Raw genomic sequence first — 24,373 nt, forward strand, 5'->3', positions numbered from 1 at the left:
TGGGATTTGTTTATTTTTCTAAAAAAATTGATTTGTAGGTGGTCTGAGAATAGTCAAGATACAACTCTCATATTTTTTTTTTAATTCAAGTATTTTAAAAACGACCAAGCAGACTTACACCAAACCATAAAAAACCTCCAACAGTGGATAAAGCTCTAGTTTCATGCCACTTTGGTTCAATTCGATTCAGCAGATAACACTGTACCAGACAGCAAAAAACTGCTTCTCCTAACAATGTCACGCAATGTCCTACAACCTACACTCCTCAGGCCCCACGCAATGTCTTTCTCCTCTGGACCAACATAAAGATCCACCACACAATTTCATCTTAGGTACATCCATGATGTGATGTCCCTGGCACTGAGCACTGCCCTGCCAAACAGTGAGGAGGTTCCTAATGTTTTTCTGCACCAAGACTAACTACACCCTTGGAACAATACGTAGTCCCTTTGTACTACTCTTGCTTTAGGTATCACTGCTATCTCAAACCACACTAAAGGCCTCCCAAGATCCATAAAACAAACAACAAGCCCTGCTGTTGAGGAACCTCAGCAATGGCAGGGGAATGTAGGTCAGAGCACAATAGCAGAAAGTGACAAATTAGGAGCAACCATTACAGACGTGCCTGAGAGGAAATCATTGAATTACAGGCGGCACGATTTCTGATCTATCCAGCATACAACTACGACATTGAAATCACATTGTTTACATAATCCTCTTGGCAAGCACAGTTGGACTATGTAAATAAAGTGTACTGGAAGTGGTTCGATGACTGAATTTCACATGGCTGAACTGAGGGCTTTGGAAGGAATGGAACAGATGGCTTTAAAGTTTGTGGGCTGTTCCACGCAGAGGACCAGTTTGGGGGTCCGTGACAAAAGCCTCCCAAGGGCAGAGACCAGCAGGCCACTTAAGGCCTGAACTCGCAAAAGAAAGGTGCGCTGATTGGTTGGCATTCTTCAAACCGGCCAAACATGCGCGATGGAAATGGGCATCACAGCGTTTAAATAGGGTGCAGGACAGCACCCCAAGAACAAGAGACCCCCAGCATTGAACAACGCCCGAAGACCTCACCTCGTCGTGGGAAGCAGCACTATGGACACAGCGCCACAGCCGGCCCTGGTGTGAGTGAGCAGAGTGGATGTGCCACCAAGGAGCGGAGACTGAAGAGCAAGAGCAAAACAGGGCATTAAGTTGGGGGCAGCAGCATCAAGAACCGACCACAAGGAGTGGCAACCAGAGCGAGAGAAAAAGGCACCGGAGGAAGCAGTAAAATAAGCATGGGCCAATGGCTGCAAGGCACCACAGGTTCAGTTGCTGCAGAATCAGAGTGGGTTTGGGGACAAAGCTCTGGCAGTGCATCGGCTGCCAGGAGCAGAGGCCAACGCCCTCCCGAGATTCCGTTTTTTAATTTTATTTATTTTTTAAAGGGACAGCGCAAGCACTGTACTTCCTAATTTGACACGGACGGGAGACTGAAAAGAGGTTACACTTAATCTATTTGAGGCTGCCAGCATCAACAAAAGTGAGCGGAAGGCATAAAGAGAGGGGGGGGGGGGGGAGGGGACACAGGCAGACACCCTCACGAGATTTGTCGTTTAAAGGGACAGCGCCAGCATGGCGCTAGCCCATTTTGGACAGGGACTGAACTCCTTCCAAGGAGGTCGCATTTAATTTACATGTTGCACCAGAGCAGGGACAGCCCCTACTAACTTTGGTAATTCCCCACTTAGAAGAACCCACAGCAAAGGGTTCTGTAACAAAGGTCGTGCTCTTGCCTGCAAAAGCAGGCATGAGCAAGGACGTGTGTGAAAGCCCCCTGCATGTTAGGGGGATGATGGTGAGGCACTGGTAGAGCTGTCGGAGGACAAATGGGAAGAGCCACGGAGTAAGCGTATCAGAAGCCGGAGTTGGACGACAATCTCGAGGAATTATTAAGGAGAACTAGAGGGCTGCAGGCCAGGCAGAGTGGTGGCATTGAAAGTAAGAGAGATGCAAGACCACCTAAGCAGGGCCTGGCTAAGACAGAAGACTGGGCAAGAAGGTGCGGAGAAGCAATAACTAAGGACCGGGCAAGAAGAAGGTGCGGGGAAGCAATCAATGTGTGACAAGGAGAACAGTGCTCCCTCAAGGGCTCAAGGTGGCTGCAGCCAGAACGGCACCCCCAGTCAAGTACGCAGCTGCCCAGGGCCCAAACAGGGTAAAGGAACAGTAATGGCCTGACCCTCAAAAGTTGAGTCACACCACAACAGACCAAATCAAGGTGACAACCCTCCTACCCCTCTGGACAGTGAGGGGACAAGAGTCGGGAGCAGCGATAATGACGGGATGCAGAGCAAGACCCCTGGAGACAGTGCAGCGGTGACCACAGAACCAGCACAGGAGCAGTGGACAGCACAGGAGGGTGACCAGCCAGCACAGTACAAACCTTACTTGAAGTGCAGTACAGGGCTGGTTAATGGGAAAATAAACTTTGGCGAGCAGGTGGGGGTAGTGAACAGCACCCAGCAACACCTTCTTGGGCGGCAAGGTACCTTCAGTCACACCCAGCATAGCCAACCTGGTCTATGGGTGGGGAGGAATGGGTTTATGGCCCCAGCAACCATACCCTTTGACACCTACCGCAGGCAGGCAGTGGGGGGCTAGGCCGGGCTCAGCACCTGCATTTCACCCGGGCTATACATCATGCTGTTGGTCAGGCATGGTTCCCTGGAAGGGCCAGGCCACAGGAGGGGCCACCACTGGGGAGGCATCCGAAACGAGCAGGCGCACAGTGCAGACTCAGGAGTGGCAGAAGTGTCTGACAAGGAGGGGCAAGCACCTGGGGACAAACAGGACAAAGCAAAAGATGATGGCAAGGAAGGGGGACAGGCAGCGGCTCAGGATGATGCCCCCCGCAAAGGGACCAGCCCCAAAGGCCTGGGTAGGAAGGGCAAGCCAATGGATGGGAACAGGGAAACCAGCAAGTGAATATATCGGACTGTCCTCTGGGGACCTACCCATAATAGCCAGGGAAACAGGCCTTGCTAGCCTAATCCCACTGGCAGTGAAGAAAACGATATGGAGAAAAGAGTTTATAGCTATACTTTCCCTCCTCGAGGTGCGGCAGGCTGAGTTGGACTGGACAACACATGACAAAAAAAGACAAAGATAAAAGGGAGAGGTGCCGGGCCAAGGAGAGATGTATAGAGAAGCACCATAGGGTATGCCTTACACATGGAGTCAAAAAGGACCTACAGCAGTGGCTGGGATTCCTGAATAGCTTTAATGGAACACTAATCTGGGGGGAACTCTGAGTCTCCATAAGGCAGCTCAAACTATTCAAAAATGCAGCAGGGGCACAGGTTTCGGGGCTATCCTGGGATAGGCATGGACAGAAGCCCGCTGGCCAGCCTGATGATGTGCGGGCGGAGTCACCAAGAACATCATGGTGTTGGAATGCTTCCCCATAATTGTTGCCTTCTCAATACAGGGGAACAGACTTGCGAACAGGTATATCACGCTATGGTCTGGCAATCACACGGTGGTCCAAGCGTTAAATCTCGGGACAGCCCAATGCCCCTTGAGAGTGTGCCCATTCTGCCATTTAATCGGCTGTCAGCTAAGGGACATCACTGCAGTGAGGACTAGACATATATTCCCGGTTGCGAAAACTCTGTGGCTGACGCAGTATCTTGTTTCCAATGGCACGGGTTCAGTAAGCTGGCTCCTCACACAGACTTGTGCATAACCCTGGTACCTGGGTGGCTGTGGGAACTAGTGAAACCCTCCTGATAATGTTGGTGGACAACGTGTTAGCCCCCAAGATGGCAGCAAGATACAGTAAGTGCTGGGAGGTCTTCCAGGGAGTCACCAGCATGAAGGGGTGGGGCAAGGTCCCTGCCGAGGAGGTACAAAAGTTTATACACTGGGCCTTCACAGGGGGCAGGAGCAAAGCATGGGCAAAGCATGGGCATAGGCCCATAGCGTTGTCTCATACAATACAAATTTATCCTCGAAGTGGACCCCACTAACTCCTACTGCAGGGTGGCCATGAAAGGGTGGGGTAGACTACAGCCCAGGTACCAGGACCAGCGACTAACCATTGAATTCATGTTAGGGCAGCTAATAGCAGCTCTACCTAAGGTATGCAGGACAGAACACAAAATCATGCTGTTCAAAGCGGCTTTCATGCTGATGTTCTTCGGGCGTATTCATAGGTGAGCTCGTTACATCCTTATGATCAAACCTGGGTGGGTGGGTGGTCGAGGGGGATGGGGGAACCAACATATGACAATCCAGCTACAGAGGTCCAAAACAGACTAAGGGGGTAATGGTACATATTCTCACCGTTATTGCCTTAATGAGGGCACACTGTGCAGCATGAAATAGTACATGGGGCAAGGCATCCATAAGGGCTCACAGCAGTTTTGGCATGAGAGTGGCTCCTACCTCAGCCGCTTTCAATCCAGAGCAGTGCTCAAAATGGCCGCTGCAAAAGCTGGGCTTCCCCCTGACAAGTTTGGTTCCAACTCCTTCCGCATAGGCCCAGTGGCAGTGAGTGGGATGGGCGAGGAAAGGATAAAAAGCCTGGGCAGCTGGGCGTGTGGCACATTTAAGGGTTACATCCGGCCTACGTCTTAACCCCTCCCCCTCTCTTTTCTCACGGCAGGCCCACAACACTGGGTGCAGAGTATGGATTGTTGCCGATTCGCATGTCTCGCGGACACAGCAGTGAGCAGCGCAAAAGAACCGTGGAGGACTTGGGATGACGAGCATGTCTGTGTCGTGTCTGGGCCAGCCTTAAGATGGGCCCAGTTGCTCCCCTTCGTGTAGAGTGCTTTGTGGTGGGAAGGCAGGCCAAATGCTGTGTAATACATCTGGGGGGAAAGACCTAACTTGCTTGGGTAGGAAGGACTGGTTGGGTGTGATGGCATCAGGCCTCACAGCAGTGGCACGACTGTTACATCCTGCTGACATTTTATGGTCTGTAATCTTAGCAAGCCAGAGTGGAGGGAACCAAGGACCATGAGGCAGTGTAAGGATCCAGGAGGACGTTGAACATCTCCATGGCCAAAATATGCAGGGCCCACAAGTGGGGTTTCTTGAGGAAGGGGTTCATCAACCTAAGGATAGTGAGGCTTTATGAGTCAGATGGCATCCACCTGACAGGGGTAGGCATGGATATGTTCTTGTTAAACATAATTGGAGCATTAGAAGAAATAGGGTTCCAGTACAACAGGTAAGAAAGGGGGAACTGCCTTTGGTCAGGTAACCACATGCAGCCTGGCAGATAAAAAAAAAAGCTGGACGGATAGCACACTAGCCTAAAGAAAGAGAGCTGCTCAAGTAGTATCCTTGAGATGTCTCACGGCAGGGACATGGGGGAGCAGACAAACGTCAATAAGGGTTAGCAGCGGGCGAACACGGCACTTGCAGTCATGGCAAGGCCAGAGGGCCGCCCACTGTGATTTGGTGGCAAGGGAACCCTAGCCGCAAAAACGCTGACTACCTGACCAAAGAGCCCTCAAGAGGAAAGGCTGTGCAGGAACACTGCCGACAGGTAACATAACATGCGAAACACAGGGTAACACGAAGGATAAAGAAAGCTTTTATTGTGCTTTTAACTTAATGACCAGTATAGCGATGTTTATTTACGAGTCGATAAACTGCGGCTGTTTTTATCACAATAATGTCTCCCCTCCATTTGTGCTACAAAAAAGAGGGGGGGATTTGAACCAGGGGTACCCAAGAGCAGCCAGGCGGGGGGGTTGGTGTCTAGCACGTCTGGGGAGGGGTTATTAATAGTCACTCTAAGGTCAGTGTGACTGCTAGCGAGCTACTCTGGCAAAAATTAAGAAAAAAACAAAATGATGACTAATTGATAATGAACAGCAGAGCTGGGAGAAGGGGGACTAATCAAGGAGTCTGTGTATAATTTGACATGCTGAGTAAAAGCAATCCTAACTGAAGGATGAAAATGAAAGTCAAAACTAAAAACTAAATAGCAATGAAAATCTTACATAAATGTCTGCAAACATCCTTTAGTCAGAATCACAACCTGTAATTTGCATTGTGGGTATAATAAACCTTCTGACAAGCAGCTGCACTTTATTAACTGTGAAAAAGGACTGAAGTCACTTGTGTCCTTGCAGAATGAAATCGTCGTGGTAGTGAAAATGGGAGTTGTTCCTCCTCTGTTCTTTGGAGAGAAAGCTGGTGTACTTCACCATCAGAAGTCAAGATGTGGACCAATGCCAGGGAGGGTAAGGGGGGTTCCTCGACACATCCAACAATCCACTAATTTCCACATGTTATAATAAATGATCAAACGTAGTGCCTTATAGCCTAGCCTACATCACATTGTGCAGCAGCGATCTAACGCAATATTCCCTGATGAAGGCCAAGGCTAGTTCTGTTCAAGGGGTCATTACATGGAGACATGCTTACAGTACACATGCCAATAATGACCGTTGCCCTCAGAACAATCCTATGTGTGAAGCTAGAGACTAAATCCCAGTTTACAAAATATTTTAGACTGCCACTATTTCATATCCTTGGTGGTAAGCTAAGGCAGTGCTTGCTCCGAACACCTTTTACCAAACAGGATTCGGAACATATTTGTGTGGCTAGCACGTCTGGGCATATTTGGTGTGTGGTGTCTTTTTGCTGTGGTCATGTGTTCTGTTTTTGAGCTACTTCATTTTTGTGCTGCGTTACTTCAATTTTATTGAGTTGCACTGCAGTTCTCCGTCTTGTGTTCTGTTTTGACTTATGTGATATGCCCTGTTTTACATTTCTCAGCATGCTATTGTGTAATTTTATGTTGTTTACTTTAGAGATGTCAACAAATGCTGTTGCATTAACAGCTAAATGCAGCACATGCCTTGAAAGTTCCTGTGACGATCAGCCACTTACCAAAGTCTAAAGTGTTAAAATTCTGCTTCTTCTACTCTTCAAATACTTGACATGAGTCAGCCCAAAACTGTGGGAGACGAGACCGAGCCTAAACTTAGCGCGCTCACTTTGAAATACAGCCCTAGAGCTCTAAGTAAACCAAAGTGAGAACGGCAGCACAATATAGTTTACACTTGAGATACCTTCAGTAGTGAATTCCAAATGAATCTGCATTTCAAAATTATTACAGTTAAAATACACCCTTTCAAAAACTTACTTTACATAAAGATCCAAATGCCTGGGAAAATCAATTTTGCCTGCGAGAATCTTCTGATAAATTCCAAACGGGTTGTCATCAAAAAAGGGAGGAAATCTGTTAAATGTAAAATGGAATTTATTGCCCTTAAGAACCATCAATTCAATATATGTTACAATTAACATTCAAGTAAGTTTTCGGTAAGATTTCTCTGCTCCACAAACAATCATACATGTATTCTAGGAGAAAGCACTGCAAAACTTTGAGTCACTGTAAGGAATCTTATCTGCCCAAGATGCGGCCGCAATGTGCTTTTAAATTCGCTGGATATTTTTGCCGTGTTGGGCCTGGTGAGCAAGACTCCGTTCATGTGTGTTCTGAAAAATACATCCCCTCTCTTCTAGTTCTGTGGTTAACAGAAGGCGGTGCGACTGGTCTAACATTCTGAACCTTCACTCGGCTCACAGTGAGAGCTAGAAAACATTATTAGCCAATACACTGTGAAACAAGTGCAAGAGCAGAGGACCATAGCTGCTTGGTGGCATGAGAGCTTGCGGGTAGGAGGCAAGAAAAGGTAATGTTTTCATCACCACACCATCATAACTGGCCATGTACCGCTACAGATTGCTGACGTTCTGTTACCCGTAGCCTCTCCATTGCTGTGTGCTCCATAGTCTTCCTCTCCATATCTTAACCTAGTGTTGCGCTGTCTACTTTATGTGCTATTTCCCATTGCCACCTGCCTCTCTTCCTTTGCCAGTGTCTCCTTTGATCCCCACCTACTCCAATCCTGGTCGCCCAGGGTTATGGTGAGAGTTTCTGGGAGATTTCCGAAGCCCTAAACCAACCATTCTCTCTAGAGCATGCTGGCCTAATGCTCTGGGCCAAGAAGCAAGGACAGCTGCAGCGCCCTTCACCCCGTCTCACCATTAGCAACACAGACAGGCGCGACTGTCATGCTGCCCGTAGCCTGCCTCTCTTGCATCTCTGTACTGAGCAGTGGGACGGTAGGCTTTAGAGACTGGGACAAACGCCAGGACAGTGAGAGTGAGGGGGGTGCTCGAGAGAGAGCCTCAGAAAGTGCAGCTACTTCTGGAGCCTGAGGTGAAATGGATGAACCTGCTCATTCCCACCTTACAGTGGGCGGGTGTCCGAGGAAGCGGGGACCGATACTCCCAGGGAATACATCAGTGCCTTACCAAGCGATTAAAGGAAGAAAGTGAGGAATTTATGAATGAAGAGAATAAACAAAATGGGTCAATCATGTGCCAGCATGTGCATTACTTCTTAGGACTAGTGAGCCGACGAGCAAGTGTTCTTCCACAGATCAGAATAACTAGGTGCACTGAATTCAAAGGGGGCTTTTGGTGACACACAGAAACAACTGTATTGCAAGAACTGCTCATATTTCTTGTATGTTCCTTAAAAAGTATTATGGAAACACTGCAAGACGAACAAGTTACTTACCTTCGGTGACAATATATCTGGTAGAGACATATTCTAGTTGCAGATTCCTTACCTTAGAATTTTTCCCCAGACGGTAGACTGGACCCGGAGAATTTTCTTTGAGCAATACCCCTTCATGCCGCCAGGTGGCATCGGTTGACTGCGCGGGCGTCGTGGTCACTGTGATGATGTCACGGTCGTATATAGGTGCCACCCCGGCACGCTGACTGCAATTTCTTTTTACGACTTTCCACACCAGTAGTACGGAGCCATGAAGAACAAAGAATGGGGCGCCAAAACTAGGGCACTTAAAGGGAAGCTCCTGTCCCTAGAAATCAGTTTGCAGACGGGTGGGGGTTGGGGTGGCAATGGGCGGGTCGGTAAGAAAACTGCAACTAGAATGCGTCTCTACCAGATATATTGTTACCAAAAGGTAAGTAACATGTTCATCATATAGAGACTTCTAGTTGCAGATTGCTTCCCTTAGAATAGATACCCCGAGCAATACCATCCCTGGTTGTGGGCTGCGAACTAAGATCACACCACAAAGTCCTGCAGGACTGGAGGGCCTAAGTAGCCATCTCGGCAGACTTGACTATCTGCGCAGTAATATTTAGTGAACGTGTGCAGGGATGCCCACGTCGCTGCCTGGCAGATATCCAGGGTTGGAACACCGTGGGCTAATGCTGTGGTAGCAGCAGTTGTTCTGGTGGAATGAGCATGCAAACCCTCAGGGGGTTGCTTTTTCACCAAAGCGTAGCACATCTTGATGCAGAGGACTACCCATCGCAAAATGTCCTCTTCTGCATGCCCTTCCTTTCTTCGCACCCACATAACCCACAAAGAGTTGATCGTTCACCTGGAAATCTTTGGTACGATTGAGGTAGAACGCCAACGCTCTTTTTAGATCCAGGCAGTGGTGTCTCTCATTCTGATGAGAGGGATGTGCGGGTGCGTAAAAAGTAGGCAAGAGTATTGATTGGCCTACATGAAAAGGTATTACCATTTTGGGAAGGAAAGAAGCCCTGGTACAAAGCACCACTTTGTCAGGAGGGACACCTAGAAATGGTGGCTTCCAAGAGAGAGCCTGGAGCTCACTCATTCTGCGAGCAGAGGTGATGGCACTCAAGAAGGCAGTTTTAAGAGTCAAGCGCCGCAGGGGACAATTGTTGAACGGCTCAAAAGGAGCACACATGAGATGCGAGGACCAAGTTCAAATCCCACTGGGGCATTATGAACAGGAGTGTAGGGAACTTGTGGGTTAGTCCTTTAAGAAAACTTCCAACAATGGGAGATTTGAACAGAGAAGGTTGGTCTGGCAGCTTTAAAAACAGACAAATAAGCCTTGAGGGTGCCCAGAGCAGAGCCCTGCTGGGCAAGAGAGAGAATGAAAAGGAGAACCTCCGAGAGAGGTGCTGAAAGGGGATCAACAGACTTGTTGATACACTATGCCAGAAATGTATTCAAACATATACCCTTTTGGTGGAAGGACACCTGGCTGGCTGCCAAGATAACATCACAGACTTCCAGTGGAAGGTCGAAAGCTGTCAACTGCTGCCGCTCAATCTCCACGCAAGAAGGCGGAGACTTGACAGGTTCAGGTGAAGGAACGTCCCCATGCTCAATAGTTTGGGATACCAGACTCTTCATGCCCAGTCCGGAGCCACCAGGATTACTTGGGCCCGGTCGTGCCTTATCTTCTTCAGAACTCTGGGCATTAGTGGTATAGGAAGGAAGGCGTAAAGGAGGCCTGAGCTCCAGTTATGACGAAAAGTGTCGCCGAGTAAGTGCTGCCTTTGAAACTCCAACGTGCGAAACAGCTGACATTGCACATTGCCTCCGGAAGGGAACAGATCTAACCAAGGATATCCCCACTGCTGAAAGAGACCTAGCGCCACCTCCAGATGGAGACGCTATTCGTGATCGACTATGCATCAACAGCTGAGTTAGTCTGCTCTGGTGTTCAGAGAGCCCGCCAGATGTTGAACCCCCAGTGGAATGCCCTGGTGTTCCAGCCATGTCCAGAGACAAAGTCTCTAGACAGAGGGTCCATGACCCCACTCTGCCCTGCTTGTTGCAGTACCACATGGCGGTGGTGTTGTCAGTGAACACCTTCACCACTTTCCTTTTGAAAGAGGGAAGGAATGCTTTCAATGCAAGTCAGATCGCCCGAAGCTCCAAAAGACTGATGGGGAGGCCAGACTTCACCGGAGACCAGAGGCCTCTGATCTACGTCCCATCCCAGAAGTGACATTTGCCACCACTGTGAGATCTGGTTGGGGAAGGGAGAGAGATCTGCCACTGACCCAATCTGGATTCCATAGCCACCATTGCAGATCTAGTGTAGTACCCTCCGAAATCTGACCATGTCAGAGAGATTCCCCTGATGCTGCACCCACTGGAACTTCAGGTCCATTAAAGATTGCTAGACATCCCCTGAAAAGCCAGACGTCCTCAACCAGGCGTGGCGCCTCAAGGCTACAGTCGATGCAACTGATCTACCTAGTGAGTCTATTGTATCCAGTCCACAACGAATCATGAATCTCTCCCATCATAACAGCTTGGAAACACCGCACGAGGCCCCCTCCAAGACACGAGGCAACACTTGCGCGACTGTATCCCAGAGAGTATCGAAGTATCTGCCCAAAAGGCATGCGGTTTTCACAGACCACAGCGCTAGACTGCAGGAAGAAAACATTTTCTTCCCAAAGTTATCCAGTCTTTTTGATTCCCTATCTGGGGAAGTGGAAAGGAATTAGCCAGAAGAGGAAGCCTGGATCACAAGCTCTCAGGCGTAGGATGTTGGGTCAGGAATTTTGGGTCGGTCTGCGCAAGTCGATGGCGACAGGCAACTGTTCTATTCACAGGAGACCCTGTGCTAGGTTAGGACCAGGTACCCAGTAGAGCGTTCATAAGGGCTTCATTAAAGGGTAAGAGGGGTTCTGAGCTGGAAGCCCCAGGCTGAAGCACCTCGGTCAGGAGGTTAGTCCTGACCTCCACAGAAGGAAGCTCGAGATCCAAAACCTCGGCAGCTATTCTCACCACCATGTATGAAGCTCCCTCCACCGTAGCCATGGTAGGGGAGAAAGCATGCCAGCGTCAGGAGAGGTATCTAGTCTGCCAGCGTCGCCCAAATCCTGAACTCACTCCATGTCATGGTCAAGCTGGTATTCTAAATGGCTCAGTGACCCCCTCCACACTATCGCCATATCCATACCCACAGAAAGAAGGGTCTGGATCTGCCCAGGAAATCCCATGGAAAACAGAATCGCCATCGAGCGACGTCGGCCCGGCTCGTTGGGGACTGACGTCAATTGTGGGACCAACTGATGTGGGAGTGCAGATGTCTGTCCCAACGCCGGAGAAGGTCGCATTGGCATGACCGGCATCCGCACGGATCCAAGAGCGGATTTGGAGATGTCCCCCAGAGCAGAGGCCAAAGTCACATGCGTGGAACCCGCCGGGCCCTCATTGACTATCCTGGGCCTAAAGGCACTGAGCATGGGTCGATCTGCCCAAAAATGAGGTGCACAGCCTCGTAGAACTCTTTCAACTGGGCAGGGGTGGCACTGACTCCCAGAAAGTTGGGGAGGCGCAGAGTTAACCCAGACGCAGGCTCCGAAGGCAGAAGCCCAGAGCGTCGACGCTCTTCCCACGTCGCCTCATCTAAGTGACGGGAAAAAGTCAAAGAATGTTTGGCCTTCTTTTACTTCTTTTTCTTGTGACTAGATCATCCTGAGTACTTGGATGAAAAGGAGAGGTAATGACTCCGTGAGCGGTCTTGTGACCTTCCTCTCAACTGAAAGCAACGCAGAGTCAGGTGCCGGGCCCCCATGAACTTCAGGGACCACTCCCTCAAAACCTTCGGATTCATGGCCCGACACTCTGAGCACAACTTCAGATCATGGTCGCGCTCCAGACACCAAAGGCAGACTAGATGTGGATCTGTCACCAACATCATTTGGTGCCAGGAGTCGCAGGGTTTAAAACCGGTCTTCAGGGACATCCCTCGATGCATCCAAAACAGGTCAAAGTATTTGACAAAAGTGTCACAGTTAGTCAAAAAATGACTAGGGGTCGCTGTTATTTCAGATCTGCGCTAGGCTGGTGCAGAAAGAAAAGAACTGACGTCAGCATGCCTGGGTGGCACCTATAAACAACTGTGACATCATCACGGCGACCATGAATCCGACACCTGCGGGATTGACTACTGCCACCTGACGGCGGGCAGGGGTACTGCTTGAAGAAAAATCTCTGGATCCAGTCAGACGCCTGGGGAAATTCTATTCTAAGGAATCTGCAACTAGAAGTCTCTATTAGATACTGTATTCTGCTGCAATTCTTGTGCATCAATGAATGTATGCTTGACACCTGCAATTAACACGTATCTTTCCATTTCATATGCTAGCACTGATCAACCGTAATCCTACTCATGCAGCAGCCCCTCACCACTACCCACAGAATATGTTCATCCTTGCCTTAAACAATTAAAGGATGAGTCTCCAACAGCGCATTTGAATGGGAACATTCGAGTAAATGCAAACAATAGGTCTTGTGGATTTTTTCAGAATAACATGTTGTCTTGTGTTCCTTGAGCTACAGGAATAGGTCCCAAACTTCAAGCCATACAGTGGCCACAGTTGTTGCTTTCAACTTTTGTGCGGAAATTAGAAACTTTCCTTCTCTGTGTACAGTTGGGGGTTATCTGCGTACAGTCAACTGTGGGTCTGAAGGGACGTGCATGAGGCAGAGAACCCTTAATGATACTTTAGGTAAACTAGAAGCTAGTAAAGTGCTCACAGCGAAGGCACAACTTCACCCCTTGGATTCAGATCTCGTGAATTTATTCTAGTGTACTGTTCAGGGTTAATGGGCATAAGGGAATCAGTGTCAGGAGAGACCATCACGGCCAGCAGCACAACAATTGTGGGAAGAAATTTTGCTGACTCATCTAAACACATACGGAAACCTATATTATTTTAGGTGGTTGTTGCTTTGACTGACTACCTGTTGGCTATGCAGTTATAAGATTAAGCCTGTGATACAAATGAACATTCGGACATCTCGCTGTGGGTGAAGGGTCAGGTCCCAGCCCACAAACAGTTAAAAAAAAAAAAAAAAAGGTACTATGGGCCTTGACATTCTGTTTAGCCACAGTTATGATAATACAAACCTGAGTCGGCTCAGCGGGTGAATATGTTTAATGCAAATACATCTGACATAACAATATCCAATTGTTTTTATTTTTTTTAAGCTAAAGATTTGATAAATATTAGATTTAAAAAATCCCAAACAACATTTCCAGTGTGATGATTTGGGTGTATTACATGGTATTGCTGTGTGGCCTTATCATGGAATACACTTGCAAAAACTGTCTTGGGGCCAGTCGGGTTTGTTGGTACAACCTTAAGTTCAACCTGTGGTCGGTATGGTTTCGAGCAGCAAGGCTTTAACAAAGAAATGAGTGTAAATCATGTAACAGTACCAAACAACAAAATAAAAAAGCCAACCAACCCAAAAGAAACAGGACACCAGTTCATAAAACCAGATTATATTTTTATTACTTTTGAGAGTCCATGATGAGGAAAATCCCCCGGAGAGTTCCAAAAGTACACATTCTTAAAATAAATCTTACTTTTTTTTATACCTACCACAAACAAGCATTAGTAAACGTAAAGTTTCTGCACTTTTGAAAAGTTTTTATAAGTCAGTCTGGCTACTCGGATTGGGCAAGAGTTTGACAGGGAAAAGGGGAGGAGATTAAGACAGGTAACTGGCTACCAGAGCATTTTCCAGTCTAATTCCAAACTTCACCGCATGACTGCCACAATCTTCAATGGAGTGGCCCTGACGCTCCGGACGCAAAAGATTAAGTTGCTCAAGGATGCTCCAGGTGCTGGGCGGTCCATCGGGGTGCCTTTGCAGCTATTCCTCAGTCCACAGGTCAGGTGGGCAGACTATGGTCACAGAGGTCAAGGTCCCTTAAAGTCTTCTTTGAGTCAATACCAGGCTAGCAGCGGCTGGACTACTGGTCTCCATACATAGCAGTCCCAGTGGTATCCTTTGATGGAGGCTGGTGACTCTTGGGTGACCAATCTGGACTCAGACCACACTCAAGGGTCTGGCTGACTCGAGTGTAACTTTTGGCTGTTGAGGATGGGTCTCTTGGAGCACCACGCAGCAGCCAGTGGGGATTCTTCTGAAGTGGTTACTGACATAACAAGTTGGCTTGCTTCCGCTTTGATGGCCCTATTGCTGGTTTTAAGGCATCACCCAACTGACCCTTGTAGTCAAGTCTTTGGTCTGGGGTGCAACTTTCCCCCAAGCCAGGAGCCACAGGCAGTCCTTTCTTCACTAGTCCAAGGTGCAGTCCAGCAGGTGGGTGCACAGTCCAGGCGGACAGCAGTACAGACTTGCTTTGGTCCTTGTTCTAGTTCCAATGTGATCCGCGGTTCAGGGAGCCAGGGGTGCCATATTTATTCCTAGAAAATGCCCTGGGGGATAATGCAGTCACTAGCCAATGGGCTACCAGGTCCACTCTTTCTTTGTGATGACTTTCTGGCTATGTGTGGCATCTGGCAATCTCATAATGCACTATTCTGGCTCCTTTCAAGAAGTCTGCACCTTTTCTCAGATATTAGGTGCTTAGTAGCCCACCCTAGAGGTGTGGCTACCTAGGGGCTATACACCCATGAGAAATCCGGTTTGATCAATGTGCCCTTCAATTCCAATGGAAGTAAACAATCTAATAGTTTTTTACTCTTCCCTTAGGTCTTTCCTTGGCCCTTTAGTGTTTTACCAAGATTCTAAAATCTGTGATTGAGTGCCTATGAGTCAGAGGCAACAGTCTGATTGCTTACCTAGATGGCTTACGTTTGATGGTTCAAGACCCCATACAACTTCAACATCAATTGCTCCTCACTATCAACATTTATTTTCCTTGGGCTTTGTCATAAATTACTCCAAATCAGATCTACAGCCCTCCAAACAAATGACCCTTTATAGATTTTGCCACTAAATCCGAATCAGCAATCCTTGGCCTTGAAGGAAATTGGCAGCGCTCTAAGGAAGGAATCTATCACCCTATGCTGCCTTGCTCGACTAGTTGGCCCTCCTGGCCTCCTCCATCCAGATGAAATTTCCGAACCCTCTCCATTACTGAGCCCTCCAGTGGCTCAAGATTCAAAACTTCAAGAAAAGCCTGTTGTACTCTAACCAAGTTCTTCGGACCACAGAAGTTTGTCAACAGCACAAATGGTGGTTCCATTACATGGAAGCATGGAACGGGTATGCAATATTTGCTCTTCTTCCAGACACGGAGATAGTCAGAAGCAAGTCACCTGGATTGGAGTGCAAGATGTTCCAGTCTAACAATGTGAGGCAGTGGGCCAACAGAATAAGTTTCTCTTCATATCAACTGCCCAAAAATACAGGCAGGTTACTTTGCTATCCACTCCTTTAAGGCACACTAATTTCATTGTTGAATTCTGCTTAAGAAGAAAATGTCTCAGTGGTCCAGTATGTGAACCGCCTGGGAGGTAAGGCTGTCTTTTGGCCAGGACTGTGCCAAAGATTTCTGGCCTGTCTACGTGACCCACAACATCTCTGTAATGACTCTTCATCTGCCCAACAAGTTGAATCTAGCAGAAGACTAGAATTCTCACCATTTCTGAGACAGAAGTGAATGGAAGTTGGATCCTACATTATTCTCCAAGAAAATGACAAGATGGGGCCCATGTTCAAAGGACCTTTTTGCATCTCTGCTGACTTACCAATTACCATTGTCCTACAGTTGGAGGTCTGATCCTTTGGCAACAGTGACAGATCCCTTGTTACAGGTGTACCAGCCTAGATTATGTGTTCTGACCTTCTCCGTGCTAGTGAGGGTGGCCCTTAAAGTCAGAAAACAGACAGCAGAGTTAATCTTGATCACTCCTCTCTAGAAAACTCAGAGTTGGTTTCCATTTCTGATGGAACTCTCCTGCAACTGTCCCCTCCTCCATTCTCTGGCCCCTCTAGGTCATCAACATCCTCTAATATCAATGAATCTGGTAAGATTAGTAGCACAGAGACTTTCCAGGTACGCTGGCAAGTGCCAGGAATTTTAGAAGAAGCTAGACAACTTATTGATGAGGCCTGGTCCTCTTTTACACACAAGAGATACAAATCATCTTGTAACAGATGGGTTCACTGGTGCGTGGAGTGGAACCTGGATTCAGTTGAAACAGGTATAACCAACATCATCAATATCCTAGCTTCCTTAGGTTCTGAATGACTATGGTACAGAACAATTAATGCTTACAGATCAGCAATCTCCGCAGGACATATTCCATTAGACAACAGGCCTGTTGGTGAACATCCACTAATTTCCAAGTTGTTGAGAGGCATTAGGTTCTCTGTTCCTCCTCAACCTAAGTATTCGCTTCTTTGGTAGGTGTCTGTAGTGTTAAAATCTCTATAGTCTTGGGCAGGCAATTCCAGTTTGTCAAGAAAACAACTGTCAGACAAACAGGCTTTACTCCTTCGTCTGATCTCCTGTAAACGTGGGTGATGTTTGAGCACTGGAGTTAACAAGTAGTTTTTTGTTTTTGTTTTTTAATCCAAAAGGAGTTTACTTTGTGATTTCCAAAAGGACAAAATCTGCAACTCTGCTGATCACCTTTCTGGCTTTGCCAGGAAAACCAGAAATTGCGTGTTCCCTTTGTCTGCAGGAGGATAAGAGAGTAACTTTGTATCTTTGGAATTGTCAGTCCGGACAACTCATTGTGTTGGTACATTCCTTGTGCCCCAGTTTCCTACTTTGGTTGATGAATCGGATGGACACTCCAGGAAGCAGGTACTGACTCTTCCATTTTTGGCACCCACTTAGTTATGGGGTGCCAAGGCATCAAAGTCTTTCAACGTAGGAGCATGCCTGGAGAACATTATCTGAATGGCAGATGGTCATCTGACTTGATGTTCAAGGCGTTTTATCACAAACCAGTGAGTAATTATTTTTCGTTGGTAGTGGATAAGCTTTAAACATGCATAATCCGAAGCCTCCAAGCCTGACACAGAATTGAAAATGTTATAACATTCATGACCAAGAATTTTCAATTCTGTGGAGGACAGGGGGGGCAAGGATTATGCAACTTTGTGTTCCTCATAGTCAGTACTGTGTCTGTCTTACGCTTGTTTATTATGTTTACCCATCCAGAAATGTTGCAATGCTGATATATATTTCATCTATGTGAAAGCTAACATATTGATTCTCTATTTATTGGATGGTTCTCTTATGTACTTAGGCCTCACATATTTCCTCTCAGTTTCAAACCAGAAGAAAGAATGTGACCTTTGTGGTGAAAATAACCTTCCAGCAAGAAAAGGCAGTTTATATGTTAAGACTACTGTTTAATTGGTCACCTGCACCCTGACTGGCTATGGATGCTCATGACAGGATTTGTACTTTCTTCTATTGGATTTATGGGTACTGAAGCTTTTTTCTTATACTACACCTTTGTAATTTTTGTGTTTAACAATGCTGCTATCTTTATTAAAATGGAAGAAGAGACGGCATAATCCTCGCCTCCTAGTCATTAACAGAATTGAAAATTCTTTGGCACAAATGTTTTCATTTTTTTTTTATTATATAATGACGTCTCCAGCTGTGAGGGAACCGGAGAGCTACACGTTTCTGAAAACCAGGCACAATTCTAAATTCTGGTGTAATTCGCTCATCGTTTTTCAGAACATACTGTTGAAATTAAACCTAGTAAAAGTAAGCAGGAAAAATTAGAAAACTGAGCATGCTTTCATTTCATTTGTAATTTTTTGCAACGCGGCACTGAATTTAGCCCCATGCTGCTTAATCTGTGCATGGCTCCTTTAGCTAAACGCATTAATTTGTTTGGTTTCACAACTATAGCATATGCCGACGATACTCAGATTGTGGTTTCAATCTCTGGGAATACCGAATAAGTGACTGATCGGTTCAACAACCATAAAAAGGCGATTGAAACTCAGATGAAAAAAACTTTAAGTCACAAAAAACAGAAGTTCTTCTGTTCGGTAAAGATTGTCCTTTTTGGAATACATCCTGGTGGCCCCTATCTTTAGATTGTCTCCCTGTGCCGGCCCCAAAAATTAGGAACCTAGGAATTATCTTTGATGTGGAACTATCATTCGCGGATCAGATCAATAAATTGTCATCTTCCTGTTTTTCTGTTCTGAAAATGTTGAGCAAAATGTTTCCTTTTGTTTATTTGGAACTACAGAAATTGGTGGTCATATCCCTAGTTCTATCTAAATTAGATTATTGTAATACCTTGTATCTGGGCATTAATCAGAGACCACTAAAAAGCTTCAACTGCAGCAAAACTCCACCTGTCACATGATTAAGAACCTGCCAAAGTACCAATCTGCAAGGGGGAGCACTGGCACAGCTTCACTGGCCTCCAGTAAAAGAGAGAATTGCGTTCAAAGCATTATGCTTGGCACATAAAGCACTCTACAGAAAAGCTCCAGAGTATCTCAAAAAGAAGTTCACCTGGTATGTGCCACCAAGACTGCTTGATCTGCTATAGCTATAACAGTTTAGATTCCTAGAATCACGAAAGCGAGGTGGGGAGGTCGTAGTTTTGTTTATACTACTAGTCACCTCTGGAATAGATTGCCTATAACACTTAAATGTCAGGAAAATGTAGTCTTCTCTCATAAGCAGTTTAAAACTTGTCTTTTCACAGAATCTTTATAACATATCTGCACAGTAATACTTTTTGGGCTGGGGTAAAACTTAGTATGCTGGTAGCGCCAAGACGTCCTAGGGCATTTGCACCATTTATAAACTCAAACTTACAAAGGAATTATACTATGACATACTTCATCTCTTTCAGTTATAGAGATGTGTAGGGTATTCAAAACACGGTATACACAAATCCATCAACCAAGCTGCACTGTCTAATGATTTTGCATTGTGTCTCGATACCACATCAATTCATAACGTAAACTCTAATGAATAAAAAGAACGGATGTGATAGAAAGCTATCCACTTCAGAAATGTGCTAAACAAATCAGTTTATTAAAAAAGGTTGTACGTACCATTAGGAATTAGAGATTATCCCCAATATGAGGTGAATATGAGTTGGTTTTAGAAACTGTGTTTGTATACACCGACTTGAATGTAGAAACCAAAAATACAAAGAATTTCAATAAACAATGAATGCACCACCACTGTTCGCTGCTACACTTCTCCCGATGAGAAACGTACCCCAGATGTGTGCATGGGCCTTTCACAGGGAGCAGGAAATGCCCCAAAACACACCCTTAGAACATCAAAAGACTGAATTTGAACTGCATTAATTCTCGTGATGGGGTAGTTACAGTATTTTGGACTATGTTTGGCCAGCACTCAAGAGAACTTGACAACCCCAGCCGTTTCTAAAAACTAATCATATGGAAATACAGGGTGAGAGGATCTCACTTTGCTTACCCTAACTGCCCTTGCAAATGTTAATCTTTAGCTCAAATCCCCCACTTCTCATTTCTTGGAGGGGAAAAAAAACTGCCACCACCCAGCATACCCACACTCCTCCAGGTAAAAAGTGCCCAATTTATTTTTTCGCAGTTCAGTTTTAGCCAGTTGGCCTTCATGCAACTATTAACAGCTAACATACAGGCGTTAAAGGGAGCCACAACTTCCTCCACATTTTTATTGATAGGAATGATAAATTGTGTCTCTTCTGCGTAGGAGGTAGGGATGAAGCCAAAAGAGCGTATTAATTCAGCCAAAGGGGCAACATAAACATTGAATAGAGTAGGGCTGAAAGACGAGCCCTGCGGGACCCCACATGGCAAGAGATAAGCAGGGGATTTGAAATCTCCACTGCTTACCGTAGACCACCTTTTGGTTAGGAAAGATTCAAGAAGCTTAAGGGCTTGATCCCTGACACCAGTATGATATAATCTTTCTAACAGAATATGGGGTGGGATGGTATCAAATGCTGCTGATAAATCCAGCAATACCAGAAAGACACCCTGGCCCTCATCTACCAATCTACGAATGGTATCTGATGACGAAATGAGAGCGGATTCGGTGCTGTGGGATTTCCGGAATCCATGTTGAGAGACATCTAAGCCCCCCGATTCTAGCAAGAAATTGACTAGTTCTTTATTAATATATTTTTCAAATATTTTGGCCAGAAAAGGAAGCAAAGCTATGGGGCGTAAATTGGTTAGGTCATCACTCTTTCCGGTTTCCTTTTTTTTAGGGGGATAATGATGGTCTCTTTCCATGCATTCGGGTATATGCTGGTTGTAAGAACCTCCTGAAAAATGGGAACTAACGCTGATGCCACCAAATCAGAGACCAATTGAAGAATGGCAGGGGGGCAGGGATCTAACGGGGAGACTGATTTACATTCATGGATCAGCTTATGGATTACATCATAAGATGGAATTTTGAACTTTGAAAGTAATTGAGGGTTATCAAGGGTGGCAGTGAGTGAAGCAAACGGGAGCATCAACGTAGCGTCCGTAAGTAGAGAATTCCCCTGAGCCTTGCAAGAAGTGAAGCTCGAATGAATGTTTATGATTTTGCTTTAAAAAAATTTAGCTATTTTGTTGCAGAAATCCTGAGAGTTCTCCAACTCAGACGTACCAAGGGGAGTAGTTAGGGCATTGATAACTTTAAACAACTCTCTGGAGGAGTTGGCAGCCTCTCTAATTCTTGAAGTATAATAATCTGATTTAGCCGTAAAGCAAGCCTCTCTGTAGGTTTTTAGAGCACATTTTAAATTCGCTTTCTCGCTGGAACTGGTACTGAGTCTCCGGCGGCGCTCCTGTTGTCGATATTTCCTCTGAAGTAGTTTGAGGTCCTTAGAGAACAATGGTTGGCTAGGTTTTTTTCCCGGTACGTGGCGCAGAGACCTTCAGAGGGGCTAGAGAGTCAATGGCCGTGGCTATTCCCTGATTAAAGCGAGCAAGCGGCGGCAGAATAGACTTATTTGGCTCCTTCCAGCCGTGTTCTAGCGCCGTTCTCAAATATTCGGCTTTGATGCTTTTCCATTGCCGTATCAATTTATTCGGGGGTTTGGGTATGAGAAAAAACTGTCTTTCAGTAAATTTAAAAGTCAAGAGAGAATGGTCAATCCAGTCTAATGGAGTAGTCGTAAGCTTTAACTGCTCCTCAGGACGGGTGAAGATCCCGTCAAGGATGTGGCCAGCTGTATGAGTAGCTGGACCCCCCTTTAGAACCCAATCCAAAGAGGCCATAAGATTGAGGAATTCGGTGCCCAGAGGATTACTAATATCATTGAAATGAATATTAAAATCACCTAATATAATGGCTTTAGGGGCCATAAGAGGTTCCAACAGGTCGGTCCATTTCAAAAGAAACTTAGGGAGGGGACCAGGAGGACGGCAGATTAGGAGACCATCCAAAACTAAAGAATGACCGTGTGAGAGTTTAAAAAACATAGTTTCACATATATCTGAAATAAAACTAGTGCGAGGAACTGCAGGAACCAGTGATTGCTATATTCTTAACAATCTAATTTTTTATTTTAAATTAAAAAAGAAATGCGAATATGCCTTAAATAGATACGTACATCAACGGGGACATATGCTGCGACATATGCTTAATACTTGGTCACACGCATTGACCAAAAACTTTTACAAATAAACGCAGCATTTTCAGTGTTAGCAGGGCCACACTGCAGAGATAAGTGAAAGTGTTACATTGTGCAGACACGTGTGCATGGGTGAGAGCGAATATAACCTGGAACTTTCTGACACTTTGTGAATTCAATTAGGAAATGTAAGTTAAAAATAAATAAAACTTCACAACTCTAAATGACATGTGGGCAACAGGCGTGGGGAATAATAATGTTCATCAGAAAGCGAAAGATATTGACATTATCAAACGGCTCAATGGTGCTGTGCGCCTGAATGTGCATTCAGGTGGTGGGAACCCGTGCTGCTCACGAGGACTCCGTAGTGAGATGAACAGATGCGTGTCCTCGCCGTTCGCCCCGAGAGCCCCTCAGTGCGAATGCTTCTTTTGGCACAAGCCAGCTTGAACGTGTCCCGGACCTGGGTGGCCACAAAAATAGGTTTCCTCCTGCGTTCCCCAAACACACGAGAACCAATGCAGCGTGTTTAAAATAAGATAAATTGTAATGATTCTGGCCCAAGCTGTAACAGCTGACTACTGCTGTGAAAGATTAATTAAACTGCAACCCTCAGTGGGAAAAGTCTCTAGTGCACGATTACTGTAAATTTCAAATGTGGGTTCATATTTCAAGATGATTTTTCAGCCCTGGGAAAATAAGATAGGCTTAGCAGTTCGTACTTCTAGAAGGTAGTAACATCTGTTTTAGTCCTAACTACCACAGCTGGTGTGTCTGGGTAAGAAAGGCAACAGTAAGGCTTAATTATGGTCTGGGAGCTACTTCAAGGGTAGTGCAAACTATACTCTCTTGCTGGTAAATTAACTGCAACGATGAGAAAATGTTCTTGTTTATTTTTCTGCATCAATTTTACTCAGAGAAAACCTTGCGTACTAACAACAGCACCTCCTATATTTAGAAAGTTGATGCTCACAGGAACCGGAAATGACTGCACACATGAAAGGTATGGAGAGAGAATCAATCCTTTAGGATACGACTCAGGCTTGCCCTACAGCGGGAGGTAAGAAAGACCTAAGCCCAATTAAGGTTTTTTTGGGGTAATACAGGGCCATTCAAGATGTACTGAAGAGGATAGAGTACCTCAACCCACTTACTGTCAAGCAACCCTTGAGGAATCTGTTTCACCTTTAGAAATATCAGAAGCTTTCTTTGAGGCACAAGGAGCTCAGCGTGTTCCCTGTATTTTTCAATCATTTTGACCGAAGTCTTACTCGCAGACATAGGCGCTTTACCAGCTTTCCACGCACTAATCATGGTGTCACCTCACTGTCAGTTTCGCGCTGCGTGGGGTGACCTGCTTTCAAAGCAGTGCCAGGAGGTGCAAGCAAAGTATGAGCCCTGCTCTGCATTTTATATCCAGCACACATACATACACAGCGGTGAGTCCACAGGGTGAGCGGTTTTTGCAAGGGCTCCCAACTGCAGGTGATCACCGCACTAGCAGCTAATGGACCTGCCTCAACCTACAGAAGACAAAGTCTAACTAAGGAGAGAATCCGAGGTGATCGCGAGGCAGCCAACGTCGTCTTCTAGTGAGATGCAGGGAATGTGGGTAGATGTGAAGTGCTAGGAGCAAGCTGTAACCAACACGCAGGCATGCTCTTACATTTGTGTACAGTCAGTGGGGAGCAGGCAGCCTGTGCCATCCGACCAGGCCCGGCTATATAAACACTAGCAGAAAAAGATGATGTTCTGCTTCAGCTTAGGTAAGGCGAGAGGATTTAAGTGGACTGACGTGCTTTCAAGCATGTAATGAGGGGATCAGCGTCAGATTTTGCCTCGTCTGTAGAGGAGGCTTTGGGCAACCCGCTTCAGCCATTGCTTCTTGGAAGGGGCATTACATTTTCAGATATGCCCAAAGCACTGCCATTCGGAGTTAGTTTTAGTCTCTTTGCCTGTTTACTGTCTGAGTGTGCACTGGGAGGGGTGAGCACGTACAGGTAAAGGAATCTAATCTTCAGGCACTCTGCTGGTGTGCAGCAGTGATAGTGAGGCGAAAATTAGCAGGTGCTTCAACACATGGAGGGTGGCTGTAGCATCTGTGCGGTGTGTCTGGTTTTCTTTTAAAATGAAGGTGCTCTTTTTTGACATTGTGTAAGTGGTCATAATTGGTTAGAATGTGTGGGCAAAA

General features: G+C 46.2%; 1 protein-coding gene across 1 annotated transcript in view; it reads right to left on the minus strand.

Moving 5' to 3' along the window:
- Positions 1–24,373, minus strand: part of PRKX (protein kinase cAMP-dependent X-linked catalytic subunit) — a 381,150-nt gene that overhangs the window by 77,887 nt on the left and 278,890 nt on the right. Inside the window, exon 5 of the mRNA XM_069204618.1 lies at positions 7,154–7,249. Coding sequence (XP_069060719.1) covers positions 7,154–7,249 — 96 coding nt within the window. The remainder of the gene's footprint in view (positions 1–7,153; positions 7,250–24,373) is intronic.

Source organism: Pleurodeles waltl, chromosome 8 (assembly GCF_031143425.1).
Source record: "Pleurodeles waltl isolate 20211129_DDA chromosome 8, aPleWal1.hap1.20221129, whole genome shotgun sequence".
NCBI lineage: Eukaryota > Metazoa > Chordata > Amphibia > Caudata > Salamandridae > Pleurodeles > Pleurodeles waltl.